The sequence below is a fragment of the Dama dama genome, chromosome 27 (assembly GCF_033118175.1).
Source record: "Dama dama isolate Ldn47 chromosome 27, ASM3311817v1, whole genome shotgun sequence".
NCBI lineage: Eukaryota > Metazoa > Chordata > Mammalia > Artiodactyla > Cervidae > Dama > Dama dama.
In genome coordinates this window covers 4,691,825-4,711,077 of record NC_083707.1, presented here as the reverse complement: position 1 = coordinate 4,711,077, position 19,253 = coordinate 4,691,825, and the positions used below count along the sequence as shown (strand labels likewise).

The 19,253-nt window shown below is 49.1% G+C and overlaps 1 protein-coding gene across 3 annotated transcripts in view; it reads right to left on the bottom strand.

The window, feature by feature from the left end:
• The window catches only part of MBP (myelin basic protein), a 103,834-nt gene that overhangs the window by 63,555 nt on the left and 21,026 nt on the right, over positions 1-19,253 (bottom strand). For 2 of the 3 annotated variants that reach the window (XM_061131229.1, XM_061131228.1), the window contains exon 2: positions 17,956-18,030. In XM_061131229.1, coding sequence (XP_060987212.1) covers positions 17,956-18,006 — 51 coding nt within the window. In that variant the 5' untranslated portion in view covers positions 18,007-18,030. Of the gene's footprint in view, positions 1-5,355; positions 5,438-17,955; positions 18,031-19,253 lie in introns of those variants that run through there. The other variant, XM_061131230.1, reaches the window with a different exon arrangement.

Below are 19,253 nucleotides of genomic sequence, written 5' to 3'. Positions count from 1 at the left end.
CTTTTTGTCTTTATGTAAATACGGCCACACTCTGGATATGGCTCTGCTTCTTGCTCTGTCACTGAACCAAGAGTCCTGGAGAGGGTGTCCCTGAGGACACGCTGTCCTGGTCAGCAGGGACCCAGCCCCTCATCACAGTGTCACTCCTCCCAGGTGATCAGGCTCCTGCCCAGGACCCTGTGACCTGTTATGACTGATGCTGCCTTAATCCTTGCTTGCTTGCTCAACGTTGCACAAGACACATTTCTGGAGGCTGAATGAGTCAAACCATAATCTTTTAAAGACAGTGCCTAACTTGGCTTCTGGCCACACCGTGGGCAGCCTGCCTCGCTGAGCTCCCCTCCCTGCTGCTTCACTCTCTGGGCTCCATGCACACTTCACATCGCTATCTGTCAGATCATCCCCTCCGCCTGGCCTGGGGCTTCAGGCTCTCACCGAGCCCCACCCCAATGCCAGTGGCTTCCCTGCCTCCAGTCCCCTTCTTGTGTCCCCCCTCCCCCCATGCTGTAGATCTGAGCTGGTCTCTACTGTAGACCAATATGCCCCATCCCTGTCTCCCCACCAACACTGTAAAATTTTGAGAATGGGGACCTTGCCTGATAAATCTTTCAAGCCCCAAACCTGGCACAGTGCCTGGTCCCCCACAAGTGCTGGAGAGAAAGCTTCAATTTTATGCTGTTTAAGAATAGCTTGAGGGCAGGAGGACAAGGGGATGATGACAGAGGATGAGACGGTTGGACAGCATCACCGACTTGATGGACATGAGTTTGAGCAAGCTCTGGGAGTTGGGGATGGACAGGGAAGCCTGGTGTGCGGCAGTCCATGGGGTCACAAAGAGTTGGACATGACTGAGCGACTGAACTGAAGACTAGTTTTAAATGGCTAAGTTCTGTTTTGGCAGAGGGAGCCAAGGGTAATGTAGTATGTATTTTTTCGTATCTACCTATTTATTTTTAGAAGAGAGTAAAGCCTGGAACAGAAAGAATTTTGTGACAGATTCTTTCATCAGCTATAAATCCCTGTTACCTGTGTTGGTTTCACGTCTCCCTTCTATGCTGGTACCAACATCGGGTGCTGTGCTAAGTCATCCCAGTCATGTCCGCCCCTTTGTGACCCTATGGGCTGTAGCCCGCCAGGCTCCTCTGTCCATGGGGTCCCCCAGGCAAGAATACTGGGGTGGGTTGCCATTTCTCCTCCAGGGGATCTTCCCCACCCAGCGTTGGAACCCAAATCTCTCCTGCATTGGCTGGTGGGTTCTTTACCACTAGCGCCATCTGGGAAACCCATCAATATCATATCTTTCACTAACTACAAAATAATAAGCTTTATTGGAGAAGTGGTTAATTAAATACAATCTAGCTGCTACTGTAAATCATTGTGGATATTTTTTCCCAAGTTTTAAAGTCAGGATGCTCCTGCAAAATCAATGTCTTCTAACTAGAATGGACAGTGTTTTCCTTCTCAGTAAAACAGTGCTGAGGGGCAGGGATGATGGTTCAGAGGAAAAGCCTGATATTTCAAGCAAATCACTGTGCTTTCAGTGAATGGAGGTTTATGATATGGTCACACAGCTTCCTCACATCCATGGGTGAGGCTGGAGTGGCATCGTGGTGAAGAGAAGCTTCGTGTCTCACACCATGCCTCACGCAGCCTCTGGGCTCTGGTAAGAGGGCTCCCTTCCATCAGAGCGCCCACAGGTGCAGCCCCGGGCAGTGATACAGGCAGGACCACAGAGGTACCTCCCCCTCCTCCCCCATCTTCTCCCTTCTCCGTACCAACCCTCTACTTGAGTAAACATCTCTCCCCCACACCATGGAGCACCAGGGTGTGTGGAAAGTACATGCTGCCCTGGGAAATTTACTGACTAATTTCTGTCCAAAGGAAAAAACTTGTTTCTGAGACCTGATAGTGTTACTATTCGTGAGTATAAAAAACATCCCTAATAAAGAACACATTTTCAATAAGCAAAATGCCCACAAGTGATACAAAGAAAATAAAGGTGATGTGTCTCAAATAGAATGGAATTTCTATGATAAGAAGAGCTTCCTGTGAGTTATAAAATGTGATAAAGGGCTCAGCCGGTAAGAGGGTCAGGCCCGGGACATGGAGACCCTGAGTGTCCTTGTCCCAGTGTGTCCTGGTGCTTATATTGTGTCCGTGACTGTAAGTCTCTGAGTGCATTTAATATTTGTGGCAGTTTTCCCTTCCATCAGCCTAGCTGTGTAAGATTCCACTTACTTTCCCCTGTGAATTTCAGGGGAAAATACAACAAACAAACTCCCCATAATTATCAATGAGATTCATTATTCAACAACATTGGCACAATGTTCATCATAATTCTAACCATCATGTCCAATCCCCTGGCAACAGACCCTGTCCTTTCAAGTGCATCACTGTTAATTTTAGAGATTTTCTTCTACTTGGTACAGCTACCGACACACACACATACAATTATGGAGAAAAAGATGCTTTTTGTCAGCCCAGCCTTTTTATAAGACTGATAGTCTCAGGGTGGCAATTTTAGGAGGAATGACCCGGAGGATATGTTGCTGATCATTATAGAAACTTTTGACAAATAACAAGAAAGCTCTGGGGGAGGGGTAAAAAAAAAAAAAAAAAAAACCCACTGCAGTCACATTTTTTAGAAGCTAAAAAGCTTACAAAACTTCTGATTCAAACTAGAAAACACATATCAGGAAAGGAAAGGTGTTGAAACATTTAAAAAGTGACATTCTAAACTGCAAAACCAGGTAAATGTTAGACTTGGAGACGTGGTACACTATAGATTGCTTCAAAAAAAAAAAAAAGAAGTGAGGATTGGTTTTGAGAGGTGTGCAGTACCTTAAAAAAGGCATTTCATGAACTGCCATAACACTTGAGTGTGAATCATGGGTTTAGATGCAGGGGAAGTTTTATCTGGTTCTATTTCCTCAATTCTCTTTCCATTCACTCATTGATTCCCATGAGGACCTTGTCACAGGAGCTGACGATGTGAGGAATGTGATGACGTGGGCCTCCTTGGGGAGCTCCCGTGTTGTAGACAAAATGGACGTTTTTGCAACCAGTCACTACCAGATCAGTTCCATTTAAACTAGTCCCGGGTGGGGAGAGCCAGCTTGCTGAGTGAGCATCACATTTACTTTTTCTGAGATACCCTAAGAAAAATGTAAGGTGTGATCCACCACACTCAGTTCCTCGGATGTTGAGCAAGGTAAGTTTCACTGGTCACCCCCCTCCCTCCCCCAGATGCTCCCTCCGTATCTTAGGCTTGACTGACATCATCGTCTTAAACAGAAAGAAGAAACCCAGCAGAGATTTCATTACAGGTTCAGCAGCGGCACATTCACCCACTCCAAATCCACATTCAGCCTCTTGGGCTTGCCTGACAGAACACAGCCTGGTTTGGACCCACAGAGCTCTGGGTACCAGGCACCGTCCAGCATTATAACCCTCATCAGAGAAATCTCAGGGTGCCACACACATCTTTGACCTTAGTTATCATGGAGGGGGTGTTGTTGTTTGGTCACTAAGTCATGTCTGACTCCGTCTGGCCTCATAGACTGCAGCACGCCAGGCTCCCCTGTCCTCCACTATCTCCCAGAGCTTGCTCAAATTCACGTCCATTGAGTCAGCGATGCCATCCGACCTCTCGCCCTCCGCCGCTCCCTTCTCCTATTGCCCTGTCTTTCCCAGCATCAGGGTCTTTTCCAGTGAGTCGGGTCTTGATTGTACCAAATCATGATTTGCACAAGAGCTAAGAACCGGGTCTCTGAGGACCATTTCTTGTACCTGAATCCAGCCCCCTCACCCCCAAGATGGGCACCTTTGGAAAACAATTGAAGTTCCCTCTGCTTCGTTTGCCTGAGTGTGGAAGGAACATCATAACGCAGAGGTTTCTAGCTGTGTGATTGGAAAATTCCTGTGAAGTGAGGACTTTTAAAAATGTTCTGGTTTCATCAGAGGAAAGGTAGAGAGGACTTCCTAAAATGCCGGGGTGATAACTCCCAGAGACAGAAAGAGCGAGGGCAACAAGGGAGCGTACTTGCACACCGTCTTCCGTTGGGGCCACTGATCTCACATGCGCTTTCTGACACGAGGTTTTTTCCCACTCTTTTCTCCCTGGATGCCGAGTGGGGCCTCAAGCAGAGGTTGGGCACAGCTCCGGGGTCAGAAGGCAGAGCGTCCCTGGTGGGAATCCTGAGGGGCTGACTCGCCTCCCCGGAGCTGGGATGTCACCCCGCTCCAGGGTGGTCGTCCTCTGACACCCCTGAGCTCCCGTCCCTGCCCGTGACTCCCGGGAGCTGGTGCGGGCTTGGCCACTGGGGTCACCCAGGACACCCCCCGGCCCAGGATCCTCCCAGAAAGGCACTCTGCTGGTGGAGAGAGGAGCCTGTGGAGCTGCGACCTGCGGAGGGGGTCGGGCGGGCACCTGGGGCGGAAGCCAGGGTGCTAACCAGGCAGGCCCAGGCTCCAGAAACACTGTGTTTTCAAGGAAAATTGAGGAATCTAAGGGAAACTCCCTCTCTCTGTTTCAAGAAGCAAATCATTCCTCTCACACTCAGAATAAACTGAGGCCCCGTAGGGCTGGCCGTGTATGTGTTTAGCTTCAATTCCCATCGTGTGCTTTCAGTCACTTCTCAGAGACCTCAGCTACCAGGGAAGCGAGGAAACCGTCCTGGCCAATGACCAGTCAGCCAGGGCCATGCGGGGGCTTCAGGGACCAGAGTATGGTGAGGAGGATCGAATCTACAGGTGTTTGCTGTGGGTGAAAAAGCCCTGTGTGTTCCTTCTGGCTTCCCTGGGGGCTCAGTCAGTAAAGAATCCTCCTGCAATGCAGGAGACTTGGGTTTGATCCCTGGGTTGGGAAGATCCCCTGGAGAAGGAAATGGCCACCCACTCCAGCATTCTTGCCTGGAGAATCCCATGAACAGAGGAGCCTGGCGGGCTACAGTTTATGGGGTGCAAAGAGTCAGACATGACTTAGCGACTAAACCACCATCACACATTCCTGTTACTTAAGTCTGGTGATAAACATGGTTTGAAACCATTAAAGTACTAAAGTACAAGCGCCAGAAAAAAATCATCTGTGCATTTGTACATGTGTGTGTCTGAGTGTGTGTGTGCCTGGATGCGTAAGTGTATATTATTTGTAAACTATTAAGAAGTACATAAAATACTTCTGATTACTCTGCACTTATTACGCAGCATTTTTGGCTTATTTCTTAAAATAAACAAGGATCATAGTCTTATTCTTGCTCTTGGCTGGATTTGGACAAGTAACAGCAGATACTAGTAACACACCGAAAGCTTATGGGATCAAAGTAAAGAATAGGAAGAAAAATGAAAACTGCTTACTCTGGTAATAAAGTGGCCCAGCTGCTGTGGGAGACTTGGCTGGCCCCTCCAAAGCAGAGCTGCCATTTGATTCAGCACGCGCGTCCTCTGTATACACCCAGGAGAAATGAAAACATGTGTCTGTGCAAAAACACACCCACGTTCACAGCAGCACGACGCACAATCCCAATGGGTGGGAACAACCCAAATGCCCACCAACCAATGACTGGATAAGTAAAACAAGGCTTTTCCTGCAGTGGAATATTATTCAGTAATAAACAGGATGACATACTGACACGTGTTACAAAACAGATGAGCCTTGAAAAGCATTATGTCAGTGAAAGAAGTGAGACACACACACGCGTTGTATGATTACATACACAAGAAATGTCCAGAAGAGACAAATCTACAGGGACTGAAAGTACATTAGTGGTAGCCTGGGGCTGGGGCGTGGGGGGTTGAGGGATAGCTAGAGTGATTAACTTGAATAAAGTTATGACTAAAGCCACCAAAAATGCTTCCTACTCAATACTGTGGACTCCAGAGGAAAAGAATGATGACATTATGACTCTCAATGAGATGAGCTTCCAAATCCAGGGCCCCTTTTCTAGATTTGTCTGGAAAACATAAGAAGAATTTTTGATAATATGAGTACATGAAAAATCTAGGATTTTTCAAAATTAAGAAGCTATGTGAGAAAAATGAAAACATATGTCCACACTAAAACTTGTCTGTGAGTTTTTGTTTTTAATGGTTGTTATTTATAGTAGCCAAAAGGTGGAACCGACCCAATTGTCCATCAATGGATGAATGGACACACAAAATGTGAGATATCCATACAAGAGATACTATTGACCTTAAAAAGAACGACAGGCTACAATATGGATGACCACTGAAAATGTCATACTACCCGAAGGAAGCCAGGGAGAAAAGACCACATATTACATGGTTACAGTCAGACATTCAGACAAAATGTCCAGAGTACAGAAATCTAGAAGCACTGGTCACTTACGACTAGGGTCTGGGAGGCTGCGGGGATGAGTGACATCTGAAGGGTACAATTCTTTTCTGAAGTGATAAACAGGTTCTAAAATCAACTGCTGTGAGAGTTCCACGCATCTATGTCTAAACTAAAAAATATCACTGAATTGTACACATTATACAGGTGAATTGTATGGCATGTGCATCACATCTCAATAGAGATATTTTAGAAAGCATAAACACTTAGTTTGCAGGCAGTTTAAATGAAACGCTGTAGCATCACTAAAAGGAATTTAGCACTACACATCTGAGGTACTCGCGACCCTATTATCTTGGATTAGGAAATGATCCTTTTACTACTTACTTTTAAAGCCACCCTCTCTGGAAGACCATTTAATAGTATAACTAACATCGTTGCTGCTGCTGCTGCTGCTAAGTCACTTCAGTCGTGTCTGACTCTGTGTGACCCCATAGACGGCAGCCCACCAGGCTCCCCCGCCCCTGGGATTCTCCAGGCAAGAACACTGGAGTGGGTTGCCATTTCCTTCTCCAGCAAATGAAAGTGAAAAGTGAAAGTCAAGTTACTCAGTCATGTCTGACTCTTAGCAACCCCACGGACTGCAGCCTACAAGGCTCCTCCATCCCTGGGATTTTCTAGGCATCAGTACTGGAGTGGGGCGCCATTGCCTTCTCCGAATTAATATCGCAGTGCTCTGTAAATAAGCTATGCAAAGAAAGGAGCTCAGGACTTTATTTCATCACCGATTTTCAGAAGTCAGAGCAACATAAATCTTAACTAGTGTCACAGTAAAACTGTCTATTGAGGCCTGTTATGTAACTGGACATTCTAACATCTATTTTAGGAATGCAAATATCCTGCTATTTATTTCTGTAAGTCACTGCTCTATCAGCTGGTTAAGTAGAATAAAAAGGATGCTGACACAGGAAGGGCATGGGGTGGGGGGAGAGGGAAGTGAGTTTCAGTGGAGCTCTTTTACTGAAAGAGTTTGATGGTCGGGTGACTCGAAAGTTTAATTAAAATTCACTTAAAGCTAATTCACAGAAGGGCATTCATTTAGCACAAACGGATATTCTACATCACTGAAAACAGAATAAGGTAATGGAAAATTCTAACTTTCTTCATCTGAAGGTGAATTCACGTCCTTTAGTTTTGTAGAATGAAAACCTCTCCTACCTACTTTCCTTGAACTTGTTGCTCTGAGCCTGCATGTGGGTATTCAACTGCTTCCTTGATGCAGACACGATGAAGAGCAGAAGGCTGGTACTGGAAGAGGCATCTTTGCTCAAAGGACAAACAGGCTGATGTATCAGGTTCCAACCGTTTTTCTGAATATAAGCCTCACCTCTGCCTCCTCTGTTTCCTCCTTCCACACAAAATGGGCATAATGACACCACGTAGAATCTAGTTCCTAGATTATTCTGAACACGAAATAGTCCATACGTGTCGTGACTGTAACAGAGTCTGACCCTCAGCTAGTACGGTCACTGCTGGACTTCATCACTACTGATTTTACTACATGCATTTTCTGGGTTTTTCCCACATTTTAGTAAAGGTGGAACTAAAATCTTCGTAAGTAAAAATCAGGCTTTAATGTGCCTGTTAATGCAATAAGATTGAGAAATAAAAGGAAGAAAGATTTCACAGACAACTCAGATTGCGCCTGTGTTCTGGTTCCCTTGCTCGAAAGGAACGTACTTGTTTTGCAAAATGGAATTGCCACTTGCCTCTGCGGTGCTTTTCTTTGTAGCTGAGTTTCGTATGCACGATCATCCAGGCAAATCCCCGAAACAGAAAACCTGCTCAGACTCGCTCCAGGAATCAGAGAAACAGTCAGGCCAAAGCTGGTTTCCACCCGATCAAGAGCAAGATGAGTCACCTGAACTTGATGAAGAAACCAAGTGTCTCTCAAGAACTTGACACACACATGGCTGACGGGTGCCAATCACCAGGACCACTGGGGTCAACGCCTCGCTCCATCTAAAGTGTGTGCTGGACACTCTCTGCAAACGCAGTCAGATATTTCCAGCACAAATAAGGGCCCCTGAAGGGTTTGAAGTTCACTACCGAGGTCAGCTTGGATGCTTCCCACTGACCAGACCGCACCCAAGCCGACCAGGGGGTGAAGCGCCTGCTGACTTGCTGGCCGTGCCAGTGCCCAGGGGCCCGGGAAGCCCGGGCACAGGTGGGCTGGTCTTCGTTCCCACAGGGTGTGCATTGCAGGGTGGAGGGGAGCCAGCCAGGGAAAGAGAATGAGCCCGGGGGTGTGGGCGGACGCCAGCTCAAGGGGCACACGACGAGCAGCTGGAAGAGGGGGTCTGCAGCAAAGGCGGAAGGCGGGGGGAGCGGCGGGTGCAGGTGGGGGGGATGGGGGTGGGGGCCAGGCCGCTGGTGTGCCGGCAAGGACACTGTGCCGACTGAGTCTGAAAGAGGCACCGTCCCACCAACACACTCAAAAACATTTTATTTTTAAATTCTGAGACGCTTTTTTTTTTTGTGATTTAGTGCAGCTCGGAGAAGGTCAAGTGTGAACACACACATGTCTTTGAATAGCCGGGGCTGCAGCCACCCTCACTCTCCAAGGGGAATTAGAGTAATTAACAACTTGCCTTATTTAACTTGCCTTGTAACTCACGACTTACATTTGGTTACATAGGATGTGTGCAACAGCATAATTTAGGATGTAGTAAATAAAAGACTTTGTTTTTCAAGTATCGAAAGTCACAGAAACAATAATGAAGTTTATCTACACTTCTGTTTAACCATATGACAATTAAATTAACGTGCATATCAAATCTCAATTAGGACCATCATGTGTTAGATTCGTCCAAGTGCAGAGCTTGGGCTGAGCCTGAGAAGATGTCCACACAACTGCCAAAGGGTATTTTACAGTTTGGAGGCTGGTGGACAAGAAAATATCCCCCACCCTCACACAAACACACACACACAACACACACACACACACACACATACACAGAAAGATAAATTTTCATTAATGTATTCCAGTCTCTAAAATCTCTCAAATTTAAACTTTTAAAGCCACATTGCCTTAGTCATGAGTGAAAAGGACAGGAAGCATCACTTTGAAATCTGGATTTTTAAGTTTTGTTTCATTTAAAACATTGCAAGAGTGTTTGATTAATTTTTAAAAAAGCTTTTCCTTAATAACAAAGCAAGTCCAGAGTTTTTCATACGAAAGGACACACTTTTCACTGTCAGAGTTGGAAATAAACTTGTCCTCAAAGATAAAATAACACGGTGGCCTTTCTGAAATTACCTGGCAGAAGGTCAGAAACAGCAGCTTGGGAGCTGCCCATGGGCACCCCAAGCGGCGAGTTGGAAAGAGACTGGAGATTAAAACCATCCACCACCCACACCCTCTCCCCAGCTGGTCCACCCGGACCCCCTAAAGGAGGGCGCTCAGTACACTCTCCGTTCTTGGGAAATGTAACTCTTCCACCCGCTTCATGCTTGAATGAAGTCACTAACAATTCATGAAATCTTATCTGCAGTGCCATGCTTGCAACCATGTTCTCAATCAAATGCAAACCCCAAACTGAACCTGAATGGTATTTCATGTCAAGTGGATCCATCTTGAGCTCAAATACTTCCCCAATTTAAAAGAAAACAAACTATTCACTGAAGTCAGCATTGCCTCATCTTGTTCTGCGCTGCGTGTCTGATGACAGGCCAACGTCTCTGGCCTCCTCGTCCCGTCCCGTCAGCTCTCAGAAATGATTTAGCATCACAGACACAGGAACAGAGGAGTTAGGGGCTGGGATGGGGAGGGAAGGAATGTGGAAGGAACGCCTGTGAGACCAGCTGAAAACAAGACGATAAACAGGTGCGTCGTAGGTCACCCGGCTCCCGATCCTGTGTGGTCAGCTACTGGGGGCCCAAGAACATGACTGTGAGGAGAGAAAGCTCATGGCGGGGTGGGGTGCGGGGGACTGAACATCTGAGAGCCGTCCATTCGGGGGGCGTGCTCTGCTGTAGCTTCATCCAGAGGACAAGTTTATTGTCATGTCATTTATAGTTAATGACCGGTGTTCAATGTGTCACTTTTCTTTTTTCTTAATAGCTTCCCAGTTTATTTGTTTCCATTTAGGAGTGTGTGTGTGTGTGTGTGTGTGTGTGTGTGTGTGTGTGTGTGTGTGTGTTGAGGGCAGGGCAAGTTGGAGGAGAAGCAATACAGAATCTATGATCCATCTGAGAAACGTCTGACAATATGTCACTTCTACTCAACGACTCATGTTGTTTACATGAGTTCAGTAAGTTCTTTACAAATTTGTTCAGAGTTTCTTAAAAAAACTAAGTTTGCTCAACCCTAATAAGCCCAATGGTAGGGTGACAGGACACAAAAGATGTGCACTGCAGGGGACTTCACGCCCCTGGGCTTTCAAGCCCTAAACCCTAAGCTTAGCAGGTGGACAGGGACATTACTTTGCCAACAAGGGTCCGCCTAGACAAATCTATGGTTTTTCCAGTAGTTTTTCCATTTTGCAAAACAAAACACATGTATGGATGTGAGAGTTGGACTATAAAGAAAGCTGAATGCCAAAGAATTGATGCTTTTGAACTGAACTGTGGTGTTGGAGAAGACTCTTGAGAGTCCCTTGGACTGCAAGGAGATCCAACCAGTCCATCCTAAAGGAGATCAGTCCTGGGTGTTCATTGGAAGGACTGATGCTGAAGCTGAAACTCCAATACTTTGGCCACCTGATGCGAAGAACTGACTCATTAGAAAAGACCCTGATGCTGGGAAAGATTGAGGGCAGGAGAAGGGGACGACAGAGGATGAGATGGTTGGATGGCATCACTGACTCAGTGGACATGAGTGTGAGTAAACTCTGGGAGTTGGTGATGGACAGGGAGGCCTGGCGTGCTGCAGTCCATGGGGTTGCAAAGAGTTGGACACAACTGAGCGACTGAACTGAACTGAAGGGAGGGCCCCGGGCGGGGGTCCACGAGGCCATCGCTAGGAGGAGCAGGGCTGGCTGAGGGCGGGTGGAGCGCAGCCAGGCGGGGTCATGAATCAGGGCTGCTGGGCTGCCTCCTGCTGGTTTACGCTCCCCGGGGCACCACCTCATTGCTGCCTCATTATTTTTATGAGGGCTGTTGAGGGGGCAGTTTGCTCGCTAATGATACCCGTGTCTCACTCCTCACTCAGGTCTGTTTGTGAGGCCCGTGGCTGCCTGACTGACAAAGGTGTACGTGTCCTCAGTTCTTCAGAGGCAACAAAATGCCCACTCACAGTCCTTACGAATCAGAATCAAGTGTAGGCTTGTGCTCTGCACCCAAGACTGTGACGACAGACGGTCTTCAGTCCCCTCGGAGCGCAGATGGGTGCTGACCGCGCGCGTCGGGGGCCTGGCTGTGAAATGCGAGCTCAGAAGACTCCATAAGGCTGCGCTCTCCTGCTGCAGAGAAGGGCTGCCTCTCAAATGCAATGCTTGTCACCCTCCCCGGGGACACCGCCATCCCTTGGGGCCCAGAGGACGGCTGGGAGACTGCACCCCTTCAGAGGCGGCTCTGGCTCCTTCAGTGCCCATTTCACAAGCTCAGCCTGGACGAGGTCTTTCATTTTATACTCCTGTGGTTCCTCCTCAAGTCAGGTACAGATCCCACGCTGATTTCTCCATGACTGTAATCAGAGACTATTGATCACTCACAGATTTTGGAAGGCCTCCTTGAAAGGGCATGTTTTCTACATGATTTTACTTCTCTTTTCAAGAGCTCACTGAAGTCCTAGCACTAAGCAAGTCAGGTGGGCAGGCCTCTGCAGGAAGTGCAGGAAACTCAGAAGCGGTTAGCCGCACGGATGCTGTTTGCCATGTGCGTATCCCAGTCCTGCAGCAGGCGGCCCCCTTGGGCGGGAACAGGGGACCCTCCCGGCCGAGGTCTGCGGCTGGAGCTCGCAGCGCTGACCTCTGCAGCTGCTGGTACTCATGAAGGTGTGTTTTCAGAGGACTTTACCTTCTGAACTCCATATTCACAGTTGTACGAAATCGTATGACTTTGAGAAAGAAGGAGCTCCTGTGAGTCTGCCAGGTTCTGGGGATGCTGGAACCAAGGGTAGGCACGTCAAGCACGGTGGGACCACACTGCCCCTGGAGACATGCGGATCTTAAAATCTAAGTCCTTTCAAAATCAGTAACATCAAAGAGTTGGCTCTTGGGTTTACCAACCACATTTCACGTGCTTCTCAGCCACGCATGTCATGTGACTGCCCGCCTGTAGGTCTGCACAGCGAGGAACCGACGCGAGGCAGCTACCGGACAGTCTGCCCACCGGGAGGGAAGTGTGGGAAGTGGGGTGCTGGTCGCTCGACTCTGTGTGACCCCATGGACTGTAGCCCGCCAGGCTCCTCTGTCCACGGGATTCTCCAGGCAAGAATGCTGGAGCAGGTAGCCATTCCCTTCTCCAGGGGATCTTCCAGCCCAGAGCTCAAACCTGGGTCTCCCGCATTGCGGGCAGACTCTTAACCATGCGAGGCACCAGGGAAGCCTGGAAGGGGGTTTAATGCTTCACCGTTGAGGTAAAGGGGGATTCTTGACAGGTGTACGTGTGTGTGTGACACAGATGGACACACCAACAGAGATGGAGGGAGACAGACAGACAAAGGACTCTGGGACTGTTGAAGACAGATCAGAGTGCAACTGTGCCCGCATCTCACAATCTAAGGCTTTACTAGACGTTTACTAGGTGTTTCTGCATATCTGAGTATCAGACTTACCAGATTGACTTATTGGCTTATCAGATTGGTAAGTGTCTGCAGGGAAATACTTTCTATTTTTCTGCCCTCTAAACTTTAAAACGTCTCTTATTTAGCTTAGTAACTACTTGAGTTTTCCAAAAATAATTATTCAATTCTCACCTAAGACAATGGAATTACCTGAATATGGGTCTAACAGCTGCCAGCACGGCGCAATGACTCCCTGTTCGAAGACACGGCAGCCCCATCATGTGGGTCTGGGCGACCCGACCCGACGGAAGAGTCTCTTAGCAAACCTGCTTCCCGTGCTGTGCGGTAGTCATGGCAACGGTGGTTGGTTCAGGAGGAACCACAGGAGGAAGCCTGATGTGGGGAGAAAACACCCTGGCTTGGGGTTTTAAAAGCCCCACTTGTGCTGTCCTCAGCAGGTGGCAGGGATGATACCCTGCCCCGGGGCTGGGACCCCCTGGTGAACAGTGCCGGCCTGGGGCTGGCAGTGTGGGCGGGGGGCGCATGGGATCCCCCCAAGAGCAGCACTGAGGAGGGGCAAGGACGCACACATCGGTGAGCGGAGCCTCAGGGCTCTTAGTTTCCGTGTGGGTGGAGAAAGGACAGCGGGACCGGCAGCTTCCTCCTCTGGAGGCCGGGGTGGCAAGTACAGGCCTTCTGCAGCAGAGAGACCGCTGACGGCATCCAGCACTTCGGCCAAGATGATGCTGGGTCACGGTCTATAGAGGAATGCACTGAGGCACGAACCCCCCGGGGGAGAGAGCCGGATGTCCGCCGGTTTGCAGGAAAGCTATTTTCCTGGCAAATCTACATTTTCATCTCCGCACTGGTGGGGAGGGCTGAGCTGCTTGGTGCTTCTGTGTGTATTTGCAAACTCCACCTCTCACTTCTCAGAGTGTCGCAGGCACAGCGCCCCGGGGGCGCATCAGACAGTGGGGTTTGCTGATTAAATATCGAACGGCTTCCCCAGGGCTATGATTATCCCTGGAGGGGCAGCCAGCACCCACTGGGCTTGGAGGAACAGTTCAAAGAGCTAATCAGTTTAATTGGAAACACAAAACAGACTAACCAGTTATTCCCTGCTGTAAAATTCAGACAGGCATCTGAATTCTGCAATTGCTCTCGACCTTGTTTCTCAGCGTGGTATCTTTTTTCTTAAGTTGATTAAATGGAAAAACCCAGACACATGGCCGGGCACCTTTGGGGAACTTTTGTGGGCCAGATCCCACTGCCAGGAATAGTAAGGAGGTCCCACAGGTGAAGAGCAGGCTTTCAAAGTTATTATTGTTAGATTTTCCAGAGTTGGAATGGGTCATCATTTGATTCCATCATTTTGGAAAACGTGTGGGAATGCCAAGATAAAGTGCTCTTTTATTTCTCTCGTTTCTGGGTTATAATGTTTCTAACTAGGCCTCCCTGGTGGCTCAGGGGTAAAGAATCCACCTGCCAATTCAGGAGACTCAGGTTTGATCCCTGGGTTGGGAAGATCCCCTGGAGGAGGAAATGGCAACCCACTGCAGTGTTCTTGCCTGGGAAATCCCATGGACGGAGGAGCCTGGCGGGCTACAGTCCACGGGGTCACAAGAGTCGGACACAACTGGGCGACTGAAGAACAATGCTTGTAACCAGTGAACAGCCTCACGAGTTTCATATGAGAAAAAGACACAATGAGATTTTAGAGCTCCTTTCTTCAAGTTGATCCCCACATGGACCGGGGTCAATGTTCAAAAAAGAAAGTTAAACAAAGCTTAAGACCCACAGGGGAGAGACTGACCGCGGTCAGAGCCACACTGGAGACCGCAGAGCAGCCTCAGGGACCGACCTGGACCTGAGCACTGGCGGGCTCTGCCGAGGGTCAAGTGGGCTGGCTCGGATGGCGCCCGTCCCCCAGGACCCAGAGGGGCCCGGAGTCTCGTCCACCTGCACACGGGCCCTGGGCTGCCAGGCACAGCCTTCCCAAGGGGGTAGGCAGTGCTATTTTTAGTTTGCGGAACCGGTTTTTCCTCCTGGAGACTGCGGGCAGGGCCGCCGAGAACTGTGTGTCCCCTGGGACAGGTCATCCGGGCCAAGTTCTTCCCCAGTTCTGCTGAAGGACCTTGTAAATATGCTCTGCCCGAGAAAGAGCCGGTGAGTTAGCGAGGGGGGCTTTCTGGAAACCAAATCCTGCAGGACACACAGGAAAACAAGGACCCGAAGGCGAGCAGGCAGCCTTCCTGCCTGAAGGCCTCTGGTCCCCCTGGTGGACAGGTCTCCCCCCACCAGCCTCACTCTGCTCCTGACGGGCCAGAAGGGCACTCACAACCGCCTCGCTGCCAGACGTGAGCCACACGTGGACACGTGAGACTGGAACAGGGACCGAAAGGCCGGAGCCCCTTCCCTCATGTGCTCCTCCCTGCATCCTGGCACAGCTTTGTCAGGAGAGAGAAGCCAGTGAGCCAAGAGTGGGGTGTCACGGGGAGGAGCCTGGGGGCAGAGGTCGTGTGTTCCTGGCAGGGAGCCCCCGTGGGTGGTGGTGGGTGCCCGACAGGGCAGAGGGTCACTACACAGAACCGCTGCCTCTTTCGCCCAGCACAGGCCTGCGGGTCCAGGAAGGCAGCCCGCGAGGGCCTGAGGACGTGGGGCTGATGGTGGAGGCGACGCCAGCGGGGAGAGGGGCAGCAAAGAAGCCAGAGCTGGGGGGATGCACAGGGTGACTCTCCCTGCAGCCCCCTGCCTGTTAACAGGTCAACAACTGCTCCCAGGACAAGCTCTCCTCCACCCACTGTCTCGTAAGTGAAAAGAAAGCCTCCCAGAGTGGCTGCAGAAACATGCAGGATGGTAAACAGTGGGGCATGAGTGCATGTGATCTTTTCTGTTCTAAGCTGAAACTCCAAGTAACACCACAGACCACTCCCCCTAAAAGGCCTCAGACATTTTCTATCAAGTTACAAAAAATTAAAAGAAGAGTCATGTACAGATGTGAGAGCTGGACCATAAAGAAAGCTGAGTACCGAAGAACTGATGCTTTCAAACTGTGGTGTTGGAGAAGACTCTTGAGAGTCCCTTGGGCTGCAAGGAGATCAAACCAGCCAATCCTAAGGAAATCAGTCTTGAATACTTACTGGAATGAATGATGTTAAAGCTCCAACACTTTGGCCACCTGACACAAAGAGCCAACTCACTGGAAAAGACCCTGATGCTGGGAAAGATTGAAGGCAGGAGGAGAAGGGGACAACAGAGGATGAGACGGTTGGAGGGCATCACTGACTCAATGGACATGAGTTTGAGCAAGCTCTGGGAGATGGTGAAGGACAGGGAAGCTTGGCATGCTGCAGTCCATGGGGTCACAGAATCCAAGGACTTGGCGACTGAACAACAACAATGAAGAGGGCTGTTACATGTAACAACTTCCCACAGAAGCCATTGATTGGTCTAAAATGACCAATTTTTTTTTTTTTTTAATTATCAGAATGTTAAAATTTAGCTTTCAGATAACAAAAGCCTAAGTATGGGCTCTCCTATTGCTCAGAAATCTGACTGGTAAAAATTAAACCAACGAGAAGGATGTTTTGCTGTTTTACAATGTCTAACAACAGGAAAGAAACTGCAAGCCACAGTGAGGTTTTCAGAAGCAGACTTGCAAATCAGTTGCTCTGAGCCTTAAAATACCAGGTACTAACAGGATGGGGCTCTCTTGAGAAGAGCTGCTTTTCCACTTTCACTGTCAGCGGGGCCTCTGTGCTCCTGGGGCAGATACTGCCCAGACCACAGTAACTGAACATTCAGAGTCACCGCTGTCTTCACAGGGAGAGCATCAGTTCTAGCGCGAGTTACAAGAAATACCAGGAGTCCCCAGTGACTAGTACCCACTAGGACGTTTACACAGTGAGAACACGGGCCCTCCTGTCAACAGGGAGGGGAGAATTCCAAACCAACAACCCTGTAGAAACGTGAACCCCTCTAGTTGCCTTGGGCCTGAAAGCAATGTTTTCTCTCAAGTGTTTGAAACACTTTATAAAACATGAACAAAAACAGTAATGTAATCACGTATTTACATGAATGGCATGGAAGCAGACTATGGAAAATTACCCACTTGGCTGATACAGAAATGTTTGAGTCCAAATATAGATCAGAGAAGCACCCATGGCAGAAAGTTCATTATTCTTAAATGAAACCTGACTACAGATCCTCAGCAGAGAGGTCTGGGGGCTGCAGCATGACGTAACTCAGTCCAGTGGGCGTTTATGAAACACTTGTGTGCACATGCGGTCCATCCTCAGCATCATGACATTCTGTGAACTGTCACTAGTTTTGAGTTAAAGGACCAAAGACAGGGGAGAATTAACCTTTCCCCCCACAAAGGAGGGGGAAACACACACACACACATCAGACTATTTCCTCATGATCTGAGACGATTCCTCAGTGGACAGAGAACGAGACTAGGAGGTGCCCTGGTGATGGATCATCGGTTTGAGGGGCTCAGTCCCTCTGGGGATCCAGAGGTCATCCCTAGAGGCTCCTCACCACACGGGGAAGCCAATGCCTATGGAATAAGGTGGAGAATGGGAAATCTGAGCCTAAAAATCCACAGAGGATTCATTCTGAGTCGCTGGGGGGATTCTGACGGTTTTTACTTGCATCTTTTCCCGTTTGCTCTCCTGCATCTCCCAAACACCCTAAACAACAGCACAGAAAGGGACGTGGGGGCAGGTGCCCCCGGACGACCAGCCACAGTGAGACTGCGGTGGGCCTGGCGTCCTGGCCGAGGAATTCGGGTCTTGGTCTGTGCAGGACTAGAATTCTCAGCCCTAGAAGTTTCTAAGGAAGGAGGGTAACAAGCCAGTGGCTTTAGGGGAAAACCCTGGTGGCCACAGGAAGTGTGAGCACCTGAAGGATTTGGGCTCGGCTCACTCCTTACCTTATTGCCCTTCTCGGCACCAAAGTCCCGCTTCCCTGAGTGGTTCCCCATCCTGAGGCCCGAGGTCTTCAGATGCTGAAAGAAAAGAGAGGCCGTTAGTCTTGGAATTGGCACTTTCAGAGTTTCCAACATGGTTTTTCAATCAGAACAACAATCCCATTCCAAATTCGACACATATTTCTGAAGAAAGAAAACGAAAGCCCCCAAACTCAAGGGGCACCTGAAGTCTCCGAGGGAGTGTCGCTGTCCTCTAATCCCTGCAAAAACCCAGACCCGGATTCTGTCCAGGGACACGCACAGTTCAGTGAGTTTCCTCGTCCTCGATCAGCCCATCTCTAGAGCGCCCACAGACCGTGTGCACCCGACAACCAGATGGAGTCACACTTCACGGTCGGTGACGTAAGGAGATGGACAGACACGGGGAGAAGCTTCGGACGCTCGACAGACACACACAGGACGCTTGTGGGTTTGAGAATCCCGCAAGCACAGAAACAGCAGACCCGACCAAGGGCTGCTTATCCGACAAGCATCCCCAAAATCTGCAGAATTTGTAGGAAGATAAAGTTGTATTTAAAAAAAAAAAAAAGCACATGTGACTCGTTTGTATTTTCTAGCCCAAACTTTTGCAGAAAATGTACTGTTTTTCTCCCCCAGAAAGGCACGTAACTGAAGAATTCAGCCAAACTCGTCCCACACAGATCCCTTCTCCTGCTCGCATCCTTGGACCTGCAGGAACCACGAGGACCACTTGCACCATCACCTTAGATCTGTCACCTGGCTCAGGTGACCAGTCTTGAAGAACCTTTGCAAAATTCAATCATCAGTTTGCTTTGTTCGGTCGCTAAGTTGTGTCTGACTCTTTGCCACCCCATGGACTGCAGCAGCCAGACTTCCCTGTCCTTCACTATCTCCCGGAGCTTGCTCAAACTCATGTCCATTGTGTCAGTGATGCCATCCAACCATCTCAACCTCTGTCACCCTCATCATGTGATGATTCAAAGAACATGTGAGGACCAGCTCCCAGCTGAACAAGGAACAGCTCTTCTTGAAAGGCAACAAAATGAATCGTCCTCTAAACATGGAGAGGGTTTCTAAAATATTTCATACACCCAATGAAAGGCAAGTTTCATCCCTGCAAAGACACTCATTAGAGAAGAGGGGATTGCCCAGTATCTGAACTCCCCCAAAACCTCTTGTATGTCTGGGTGTCTCTTCAGTGACTGTAAAGGACGCTGGATGCTCTTCCCCAGGTCAACTGGCAAGAAAGGGGGCAATAGCATCTGACAGCGTCACCTCCT